The sequence below is a fragment of the Engystomops pustulosus genome, chromosome 7 (genome assembly GCF_040894005.1).
Source record: "Engystomops pustulosus chromosome 7, aEngPut4.maternal, whole genome shotgun sequence".
NCBI lineage: Eukaryota > Metazoa > Chordata > Amphibia > Anura > Leptodactylidae > Engystomops > Engystomops pustulosus.
Window position 1 is genome coordinate 148,464,055 of NC_092417.1, and position 11,991 is coordinate 148,476,045.

Below are 11,991 nucleotides of genomic sequence, written 5' to 3' on the forward strand. Positions count from 1 at the left end.
GCTCCACAATCTGAGATGGGATAGGGCCTAACTTGCTGAGACCCCACCCCAGATCAAGAAAACGAGGGGTTCGATGGGGTCCAACGTACCTCCGTCGGACCCGATGTCGCTCCGTCAGACTAATGGAACAGACGGCCGCGCATGACTGTTCTGCTCCATTAACCTCTATGGAGCTGACGGAAATTGCCGAGCCGTGATCTGAGGGGGTCCCAGTACTGAGACCCCCACTGATCTGTAAGTTAGGCCCTGTCCCGTGAATAGGGCCTAATTTGCATTTGGGAAAACCCCTTTAAGCTTTTGCGTTCAGGGAGGAGGAACTTGAAATGTATTTTAAAATATTAATTGTGCAAACATGGACTCAATGTCCAACATTAGGTAGGACCTATTATTAAAAACATCTTTTTGATTTTTTTTCAGTTTACAGAGATAACAAGGATTTGTTATCTGTTGGACAAATTGTAATTCCTGAGGGCACCATTTATATCTTTTGTTCAGTGTTTAACGTTTGATAGATCAGACATTTTGGGACAGAGATACTGAACATGTTTATGATTTTACTTGTTTATTTTTATATGTGTTCTTTTTTTAAATATTTTTACTATATTTTCTGGTCCCCCAGGGTACTTTAAACTTATGGAGTCTAATCACTGATTCAATACACTGCAACACATCTATCAATTGTAATTATGTTACAGATCAGGCTGAATGAGAGCTCTAAGGCCCCTTCCACACTTGCGTTTTTCACGCACGTTTTCTGCGCGTGCTTTTGCTGCGCAGAACTTGCATTGCACTCTGACCCGTTGTAATCAATGGGTTTTTTCAGACGTGCATTCTTTTTCACACACACACCCGCATTTTTTTAATGCGCGTTTAAATCTCAGCATGCTTTACTTTTGCAAGTCACGCGCGTGAAAAACGCACCATACAAGTCTATGGAGATGCATCAAAAAAGCATCGCACTCTGAGACACATGCAAGTCCAATGCAAGTGCAATGCGTTTTTCATGCATCAATTGCCATAGAAAAGATAGAGCTCAGCCCTGAGTTCTTTTTCACTTACGTTATCTGCGCGTGAAAAACGCATTGAAACCTCGCATGAAAAACTGAGACACTGAACAAACTCTGACTGAAAACTGATTGAACTCTGATGCAAAATGTCAGTTTTTCACTTTCCAAACCCTGATCGCACCCTGATCAGAGTCTGACGTGATCTGCAACGCAAGTGTGGAAGGGGCCTAAGTCTTTACAACCACTCCCCAGCACCGTCACTGTATAGGTGCCATGGTTAGGTTTGATATTGGCAATGCTGCAAGCACCGATCATAGCAGTTCACAACAGGCATCTAAAGCAACAGCTTACTCCTGCTCTGTATAGAGAGTGCTCAGCCTGTGACCCCCCTGAAAACAGCTCTTACTGATTTACATATTTAGTTGTATGGCGTGAAGGTACTTGTTAAAAGACAGAGGACTCTCACTATCTAACAAAGCAACCTGTAAGGCCCCTTCCACACTGGCGTTTTTCACGCGCGAGTTCTGCGCGTGCATTTGATGCGCAGAACTTGCATTGCACTCTGTCCCATTGTATTCAATGGGTCTTTCTTCATTAGCGTAGGTTTTCACGCGCGTGCTTGCGTTCGTTTTTCACGCGCGTCAAAATCGCAGCATGCTCTACTTTTGCATGTCACACGCGTTTTTCCCGCCCCATTCAAGTCTATGGAGATGCATCAAGAACGCATTGCACTCGCAATCATTGCAAGTGCAATGCGAGTGCAATGCGTTTTAAACGTAAGGGTTGCTAGGTGACCAGAATAACAGTATTTCCCCTGCTCGCGATCGAGCATTTAATTAAAAAAACACAATGAAGAACAGTGAAGAATAGAATAAAAACAGTGAACTGTGTTCTGCACTGTGTTTTTCTCTTAAATGATCCTGTGGTCACTGTGTTCAATGTTTTTATTCTATTCTTCACTGTTCTTCACATCTGCTAACTTGTCGGGAGATAATATACACGGGGAACAGTGCAGAATAGATCGCAGATGTTTGCAACTTGCGTGAAAAACGCGCCGAAAACGCTAACAACACGCGCGTGAAAAACGCAAAAACGCTAATTACTCCAAGGAAAAATGGAACAAAAACGCAGCCAAAAATGTCAGTTTTTCACGCATTGCACCCTGACGTGAAATGCAACGCTAGTGTGGAAGGGGCCTAAGTGTTATAGTAAATATCATAGGTCCCGTACTGTTGGTGTGTCAATAATGGGTCCCTCTGTGCCCTCCATCAATAGTGTACATTCACGTGGACTGGAAGCATTGTATGCGTCAGACTTCTGCAATCATATATGGAGCAGAGTCACAGCCCTGGGCAGACAAGGAGGCTGTCCTGCACTTCCATATCACGGCAATACAGTTAAAGAAATGCTACCATCAAAAGCATGATAAATCAGGAACACTTTCTCATAGATCTAGGCACACCAGGAAGTGCACACAGTGGGAGGGGGAAGTGCTTCTGCCCAATGTAACAGCCTATGAAGCTATAGTGTGAAGTTCTAGCTCAAAAGGCTTCACCGGCTGTTACACTGTCTCCCTATGTGGTCCAGCAGAAATTCCCCCCCTTTCTCTGCTTGATGCAATCTCATGGTAGCAGGAGACGTTACGGCACATAGTAGGAGGGTGGAGTGCTCCTGCACAGTGTAATAGCCTAGGAAGGCTTCAGCACAGAGTTTTACCAGAGCCTTTCTGGGACATTAGCATAGTTTTAGAAGTTGATTTTAGACAGAAGATGCCCTTGTATAACAAATATAAGAATATTACCACAGTCAAAAAAAGAACAAGGAGTATAGCCAATACAAAAGCAAACAAACAATTTATTTCATACAACGTCTCTGGAATACAAAGAGACTCAATAAATTAACAAAATTGTTGTGGATTGATAAACTTTATGGTTATTTGAACCATTCAGCGATACTTGGAATTGTTCTATATAACGGGGCTTCTTTCAGGGCTTTACATACTTTACAATATTCAGTAACCCAAGATTTTTCATTTTTTACTGGCTTATAACTAGATCTCCAGTTAAAATACAGCAGGTATTTTTGCTCATCTTTGTCCAGACTGAGGAGGTAAGAAGCCAATTCTTGAGGACTAGAAAAATCGTCTACGTGAATAAAGGAGTCTGGTGGGACATAACGTTCATAGTTTTTACGTGGAGGACCCATAACAACTGGAACTGTTCCTGCAAGGAATGAATTTCTCCAGAGTTTTTCTGTTATATAATCTTCGTGAACTGAATTCTCAAAAGCAAGGTAAAACTTATATGTGGACAGAGTTTGCAAAGTTTGATTTCTTGGAAGAACTAAATGACCCTTTCCAAAGACGTCTACTTTGATATGCTTTTTAAACTTGATATAATACTCATTTCTCTGTTTTGCTCCCCAGTTACTTGCTACCCAAGCAACCAATCGGGTCTTCTGAGGAATAGTAAAATTTTCCTTATCATCAGACTTTTCCAACCATCCATAGGGAGTAAAGATGTCAGAATCTGCCCTGTAGGACATGGTCATATTGATGAGATTGTCCATGATGGTGAGATTTCTCAGATGTGATGGTGGCTCCAGACTAAACCAGATCCAGTACTGATTGGGAGGCCTTGGCCCTTGTGGTAACAGAGATTTGGAGTGTGACACATCTACATGACTAATAACAACAGCAGTGGCCATTGAATACACACTGCGATCTACTGTAAAGGAGCAATCAGATGATTCAATTGCTGGAGGACATTGATTAAGAGGAAATGAATATCCTAATGGCCATGTCCAGAGAAGGATAATAATTGAAGACTGATTTGATGATTTCGTCTGGTCTTGTGGTGTTGCCTTTGGGTGGTCTGGTAGGACAGGTTTTGTTGAAGGGATTGTAGAGTTAAATGAAATCTTAAAATCCTGCTTTGCAGAATAACATTTGTGCTCAGGTGATTCTCCATTGTAGTACAATGTACAGAATACAAAAATACAATAACTGTATATAGCCAAAAATAGAATAATCCAGCCTGTCTTTGGTACATGGTTTGGACAAGCCATTGCAGACATATAGCGTAATTTTTCAGGAAGATCTCAAAAAATGATTGAATGATGTTTATGTCACTTCTTTTTTCACTTTTGAATCCTAGGGTTGTGCATTAAGAGAAAGAAGGAAATTGATGTTAAAATTTAGAAACCAATATCTGTAATAAATTGTTGAAAAAAAGACAACTGAATAATATTCGTATCACACAATATACAGCGGTGCTTAGAGCAGACTAAACAGACATGTCTTATAGATAAACAGCCCTAAAAAAGTTTGAAAAGGATTTTTAAGAAAAAAGTTACTTAAACCTTATAAAACCTATTTAAATCGTCATCGCTGTGATCCTATCAACCCAAAGAATAAAGAGGAAATGTAATTCGGAGCAAAGAATAAAAGCTGTAAAAGAGAGCCCACAAGAAAATGCTGCAAATGTGTCAATTTCACCGCACTTGGAATTTATTTTCCAGCACATTGCATGAAATATAATTGGCGCCACTAAAAAGGATGATTTTTTTCACAGATAACAAGCCCTCATACATCTCTGTAAAAATAAAAAAAAGTTATCGCTTTTGGAATGAGAGGAGTACAAACCAGAAAAGCAGAGTTCTGTGAGGGCGCGTTCACACGTTGCGTTTGAAATGCATATACAACAGCTGAGGAGAGGTGATTTGCCTAATTACATCACTGTTAACATTTCCGTTTACAAAACGCATCATAAACGCGATGTTAATGCGCACATTTTGTTAACGCATTCGTTAACATTGCGTTTACAAACGTAAACGGTAATTTAATTAGGCAAATCACCTCTCATCAGCTATTGTATATGCATTTCAAACGCAATGAAAACGCGACGCGTTTTTAGGCTGTTTTTGGGCCGTTTTTACTAGGTGCGTTTTCAGATCGTAAAAAAAGCATGTGCTAAAAAACGCATCCGTTTTTGTCCATTTTTAATTGCGCAAATTTGGAAAATCGGACAAAAACGCATGCATTTTCAAAAAAACACGTGTTTTAAAAAAACTGATGGGTTTTTTACGATCTGAAAACGCACTTCGTAAAAACGGCCCAAAAACGCCACGTGTGTCTTCACGGGTGAAGACACACGTGGCGTTTTTGGGCCGTTTTTAGTTAGTGCGTTTTCAGATCGTTAAAAAACGCATACGTTTTTGATAAAAAGCATGTGTTTTTTGAAAACGCATGCGTTTTTGACAGGTTTGACCAATTATCTTAAATCAAACTGGTCAAAAACGATCTGAAAACGCACTAAAAACGGCCCAAAAACGCCACGTGTGTCCTCACCCTAAGGGCGCGTTCACACGTTCCGCTATCGTCGCATTCATAACGCGACGCTAGCGCACGCTGGGCGGGGCTCGGGCCGATCGCATATGCGTTTCCCGGGAAACGCATGCGATTAATAACCCGATCACATGCGTTTCTCTGGAAACGCATATGCGATCGCCCCAAACTCCGCCCCCTGTGCGCTAGCGTCGCGTTATGAACGCGGCGCTAGCGGAACATGTGAACACGCCCTTAAGGGTAAAAACAGACCCTCCATGACAATCAAACTTCATATCACACAACTAACGAGAAATAATAATTAAAAAAAAAAAACACAACCACAGAAAACACGTCTACCTGAAAAAAATACAAATTTTACACAGATCGTATGACTATAGAATATTCACAATATCAATGAATTCTCCGGGCACAAACTTTCCCACTCTTCTACCTGCCAAATATGTAAGAAATACTATTATTGGTAATATTTATATTAAATGATAATAATACTGACCAACAACAGTACCTCTGTGTGGGGTCTAGAGGACGGGTCAGCACCAAAAACACAGCAACAATTTGTATATTTAAAACAAGAAATTATATTACAAACAAAATCAAAATAGTAAGCATAAAAAAGAAGGTAACAACAGAAAAAAAAAATAGAAGAAGAAAAGACAATATTAAATACCCAAATACATTAACTATAAAACAATAATATTACCAAAGTGAGTTCCTATTGGCCTACACAAATCCTCCGTAATAATCCCTCCAGAGATGTAGCAAAAGATCCTCCCTCTTGTGATGGCTCAGAGATCCCCAAAAATCCCCCAAAGTTCCCCTCCTCTCAGGGTGCACTCACACGTCACATTTAACACATGCGTTTAAAATAGCTGAAAAGAGATTCGACTAATTAAACAGCTGTTAACACTTGCATTTACAAAACGCGAATATTAATGCCCATGTTAACATTGCATTAACAAATGCATGCATTAACTATGTTAATGAATGTGTACATTTTGTAAACAGCTGTTTAATTAGGCAAATCTCTTTTCAGCTGTGTTTTTAAATGCATGTGTTAAATGCCATGTGTGACTGCACCCTGGGGGGCGCGTTCACACGTTGCGATTCGGTTGCATTTTCATTGCGTTTAAAACGCATATACAACAGCTGATGAGAGGTAATTTACCTAATTAAATTACCGTTTACATTTGTTAACGGAATGTTAACGCATGCGTTAACAAAACGCATACGCTAACGTGTTGTTAACGCATGCGTTAACATCGCGTTTATGATGCATTTTGTAAAGGGAAAGGTAAACAGTGATGTAATTAGGCAAATCGCCTCTTCTCAGCTGTTGTATATGCGTTTTAAACGCAATGAAAACACAGGTCAAAACGCAACGTGTGAACGCGCCCTGAGGGCGCATTCACACAATGCGTTGCGTTTTTGATGCATTCCACTGCCTTCACCCTTGATCACATGCTGAGGTTACATTGAGGCAAATTTACTTACCTGGTCTTGTCGCGATCCAGCGGCGCGTTCTCTGCGGAGGATTCGGGTCTTCCGGCGATCCACTAAGGTCCTGCGCCTGATGTCCACCAGGTGTCGCTGCTGCGCTGAATTCCGTCAGAGTTCACTGAAGTTCACCAAGCTAATCTGGGTGCAGGTAAGCGCATGTCAAGCGACACTTTTTTTTTTTTTTAAATGCGGCGGTTTTTCCGAATCGGTCCGGTTTTCTTACGGCCACGCCCCCCCCCCCGATTTCCATCGCGTGCATGCCGGCGCCTATGCGCCACAATCCGATCGCGTGCGCCAAAATCCCGGGGCAATTCAGGGCAAATCGGCGCAAATCTGAAATATTCGGGTAACGCGGCTGAAAAACGCGATTCGGGCCCTTAGTAAATGACCCCCATTGTGTTTTAGCAGATGCAGTGGAAATGTAAACACAAACGTTAACAGTAATGCAATTAGGCAAATCACCTCATCTCAGCTGTAATGCATTTGAAACCGCAGCAAAAGTACAACGTGTGAACGCGCCCTGAGGATTACCCGGTCTCTTCCCTCCTTGAGCAATCCTGGGTATTATATCCCTCTTTTTGGGCAGTCGGCTGGAATAGACCCCCCCCCCCCAGTGTGTATTCCTGAAGTCTTCTCTTAATGAAATCATTTGACCTACCTGTGTTCATCTCCTGCAATATAGAATGAACATACCACACTTTCCCCTAATTACCATATCAAGAGATAACCTGTTATAAAGAGACATATGTTTATTAAAGTAACCCTTTGGGCGCCTTCCCACGTGGCGTTTTTAAACGCATCCAAAAGCAAAGTGGGAGGAGGGTTGGCCAAAACGCATATGCATTTGCAATGAAACCGCATGCGTTTCAGACAGACCCCCCCACCTACTTTCGTTTTGGATGCGTTTAAAAACACGAGAAGAACCTGTTTATCTATTAAGATAATCAGGAAAAATGGTCAGAAACGTTAAAAAAACTGATGCGTTTTTAACCTGACTGAAAATGCATGTTAACCCCTGAGGGCGCGTTCACACGTTCCGCTAGCGCCGCGTTCATAACGCGACGCTAGTGCACAGGAGGCGGAGTTTGGGGCGATTGCATATGCGTTTCCAGAGAAACGCATGCGATCGGGTTATTAATCGCATGCGTTTCCCGGGAAACGCATATGCGATCGGCCCGAGTCCCGCCCACTGTGCGCTAGTGTCGCGTTATGAGGGCGCGTTCACACGTTGCGTTTTGGTCGCGTTTTCATTGCATTTGAAACGCATATACAACAGCTGATGAGAGGTGATTTGCCTAATTACATTACCGTTTACATTTGTAAACACGCTGTTAACGCATGCATTAACATCGCGTTTACGATGCGTTTTGTAAACGGAAATGTTAACAGTGATGTAATTAGGCAAATCACCCCTCCTCAGCTGTTGTATATGTGTTTCAAACGCAATGAAAACGCAGTTCAAAACGCAATGTGTGAACGCGCCCTTAACGCAGAAGCCACTTTTCACCTTCCTGACACGGCCCATTTTTTCAAATCTGCCCTGTGTCACTACAAGGCCGCGGTCACACGTACCGCTAGACGTCCGTTCATAACGCGACGCTAGCGTACAGGGGGAGTTCCTCGGCCCGAATGCACATGCGTTTCCAGAGAAACGCATGCGATCGGCTTAACAATCTGCGTTCAGGCCGAGGAACTCCCCCTGTGCGCTAGCGTCACATTATGACGGACGCTTAGCGGTACGTGTGATCGCGGCCTAAGTGGTTATAACTTCAGAACGCTTTAACATATCCAAGTGATTTTAAAATTGTTTTCTCGTGACACTTTGTACTTCATGTTAGTTGAACTTCAAAATGTTCTACTTTTTCCACACATAGTCATAACAACAAAACAACATGATAACTAACATTCACCAAATGTCTACTTTATGTGGACTTGGCTTTTTATGCACACTCTTATTTTTGTAGGATATTATTGGCCTTTGAACGTCACGTGCGATTTTTCACATTTTCATAAAAAACACAAAATCCTGCTATTGAGGGACCTGCTCAGGTTTCAAATCACTTTGAGAGGCCTAAATAAAAGTAAAACCCCATAAATTACCCCATTATAGAAACTACACCCCTCAACGTACGTAAAACAATCTTTATGAAGTTTGTTAACCCTTTAATTGTTTTACAGGGGTTAAAACAAAATCGGATGCAATTTTGAAAGTAAAATTTTTTTGGCTAAATGAATGTGTTTTTCAAAAAATGTACAAATTCTCAGTGGATAAAATACCAAAACGCTCCACAAAATTTGATACCCAATCCCTCCCGCGTATAACAATACCCCATATGTGGTGGTAACCTGCTGTATGGGCACACGCCAGGGCATCGAAGGGGAGCTGCGCCATTCAGAGCTGATTATGCATTGTCACTTTTTATTGGCTATACAATCTTTATTTTTTTGGCAATTTGGACATGTAAGGGCTTATTTTTTGCCACATGAGATGCACAAATATTTCATTTTAGTGGGTCATTAGCTTATTGATGAGATTTTATTAACTCTTGAATGTATGGGTGAAAAGAAAATTGTCAATTTTGGTTTCCTTTCTTTTAATATTTTTTGGGGGTCGTAAAAATACTATATTATCTTTATTCTATAGATAACTACGATTACGGTAATACCTCATTTATATAGTTTTTCATTTATTTTTACATTTTACTGGAATAAAAACTAATATAGAGGAAATCTCATTTGTTTTTGCATCGCCATCTTTTCGGAGACGTAACTTTAATAGTTTGTGGTTGACAGAGCTGGTTTAGGGCTTATTTTTTACGTGTTGAGTTGTCCTTTCAAGTGGTACCATTTTGGCGCACATAACTTTTTTTGATCACTTTTTAGAACATTTTTGTGAAGAGATTTTATGAAAAATGTAAATTTTTGGCGGGTTTTTCATGTTTTGTTTTTACGGCGTTCACTGAGCGGGTCCAATAATGTTTCTGAATTATTGTACGGATTGTTACGGATGCGGCGATACCAAATATGTGGGTTTTTTGGCGATTTAGTGGTTTTTTTTGTACTTTATTACATGTGTATAGGGAATGTTTGTGTTTAGGGGACTTTAACTTTATTTAATTAATTATTTTTATTACAAAATGTTTTTGTTCAATGTTTTTAACTTTTTTAAATTTACTTTTACAGGTTGGCTTGAACAAGCGATCCACTGCTCGCTTGTTCAAGCTCTTCTTCAACTTACACAGTGTAATACAGATGTATTACACTGTATTATGTGACACACTGAGCATGCTGTTCATGCTCAGTGTGGAAGACGATCGCGCAGTTCCGGGGTACTGGCAGTCCCGGGGCAGCGAACGGAGCAACGAATCCCCACGGTAAGCGCCGCGCGGGGGAGGAGGGGGGTCGATTCTTGTTAAATGCCCCTAGCATGCCGCGTTGTTAGGGGTTAGCACCCGTGAACAGAGAAATCTCCGATCGCTGGTGTTAGAGGCGGGTGTCGGCTATACTATATAGCAGTGATGGCGAACCTTTTGGAGACAGAGTGCCCAAACTACACGGGAAAATAAGTGGATTTTGGTTGAAGTGCCAACATGGCATTTTAAGCAGTAACTTATTGCTACCTGTTCTTCCACATCTTTCAATTGTATTGCCCCCCCCCCTCCTGAGAGGGGTCTGAGTGCCACCTCTGGCACCCGTGCCATAGGTTCGCCTGCTATATAGCTTCTGGCGCCAGAAGTTTGACGTAATAGTACCGCAAATTGCGGGAACGCACCACCCTTAATGTTGGTAAGGGGTTAAAAAAACAGACCAAAATCGCCATGTGTGGCATCACCCTCAGCCCAGGCAAACATACAGCAGTGTGCTAGAGAGGCGCTACTCACCCCTCCCCTCTCCATAGTGAAGCATGGCGTCGGGTCGTAAACATAGGAAAAGATAGAGCATGCTTTATCTTTTTGCCATGCACCATACAGTACGGTGGCACCACGTACCCAAGGGCTGCCTTCGTTAGCAGCCTGTTAGGATCATGCTGATATGCAATATGCTGAAATAAATTAGTATCAAATGATCACTTTTTCATGTTTTTTTGTGCAATTAAAAATTTTTTAAAAGAATAAAAGTCCCCTGAAGTCCCATCCCATGCAATAATCAAATAAAACATAAAAAAATGGAAAACCACCCAAAAAAACCCCACAACATCCGTAACAACCCGTACATTAAAATACAATTGTCACTGAACCAGTATGGTGAACGCCGTAAAAAAACACAAAAAAACTCACAAATATTAATTCTAGGAACCCAAAGAATTATTTTTGTGGTGTTTGTCTGAAGTGACATGAGTTGGACACAGTATATTAGGTGCTAAAATGACATTTTTGAGATAAAAACTCAATTTTTAATATGCACCATTTACTTTGCATTAAATTTTGACCATCATGTTGGGGGTTAAAATGCTCACCACACCTCAAGATAAATTCTTTGAGGGTTGTAGTTTCTAAAATGGTATAATTTCTTGGGGGTTTCTATTGCACTGGTACCTCACGAGCCCTGCGAACATGACATGACCCTCTAAATCCAAACGTGTGAAAGCGGAGCTGCAAAAGCAAAATTTCGCTCCTTCCCTTCTCAGCCCTGCTGTGTGCCCAGCCTGTTTATTTTTTGGCACATGTGTGGTATTGCCGTACTCGGGACAACCCAAAGAATGATTTTTGGGGTGTTTGTCTAAAGTGGCATGGGTTGGGCACAGTATATTAATTGCTAAAATTACATTTTTGAGATAAAAACACAATTTTTAATATGCACCATTTACTTTGCATTAAATTTTGACCATCATGATGGAGGTTAAAATGCTCACCCCCAACCCCAGATAAATTCTTTGAGGGATCTAGTTTCCAAAATGGTATAATTTCTCTGGGGTTTCTATTGCACTGGCACCTCACGGGCCCTGCCAACATGACATGGCACTCCAAATCCAGACAGGTGAAAATGGAGCTCCAAAAGCAAAATTTTGCTCCTTCCCTTCTCATCCCTGCTGTGTACCCAGCCTGCCAATTTTTGGCACATGTGTGGTATTGCCGTACTCGGGACAACCCGCAGAATGATTTTTGGGGTGTTTGTCTAAACTGGCATGGGTGGGATACA

General features: G+C 41.4%; 1 protein-coding gene across 4 annotated transcripts; it reads right to left on the reverse strand.

The window, feature by feature from the left end:
• Window positions 1-2,824: 2,824 nt before the first annotated feature.
• LOC140071002 (3-galactosyl-N-acetylglucosaminide 4-alpha-L-fucosyltransferase FUT3-like) lies at window positions 2,825-7,585 on the reverse strand. 4 transcript variants are annotated; one of them, XM_072118192.1, is made up of 2 exons: window positions 7,511-7,585; window positions 2,825-4,158 (listed from the first exon to the last, which is right to left on the reverse strand). In XM_072118192.1, exon 2 carries the CDS (start codon window positions 4,080-4,082, stop codon window positions 2,940-2,942), a length of 1,143 nt encoding a protein of 380 aa, XP_071974293.1. In that variant the 5' UTR covers window positions 4,083-4,158; window positions 7,511-7,585; the 3' UTR covers window positions 2,825-2,939. The 4 variants fall into 4 exon arrangements, with proteins under 4 accessions (XP_071974293.1, XP_071974292.1, XP_071974291.1 ...); XM_072118191.1 differs by lacking the exon at window positions 7,511-7,585 and adding an exon at window positions 6,080-6,185; XM_072118190.1 differs by lacking the exon at window positions 7,511-7,585 and adding an exon at window positions 7,315-7,442 and having other exon boundaries at window positions 2,826-4,158.
• Window positions 7,586-11,991: the final 4,406 nt, after the last annotated feature.

Coding starts and splice junctions, on each gene's coding strand:
- LOC140071002 (XM_072118192.1), bottom strand. CDS start 4,082: ATGTCTGCAATGGCTTGTCCAAACCATGTACCAAAGACAGGCTGGATT.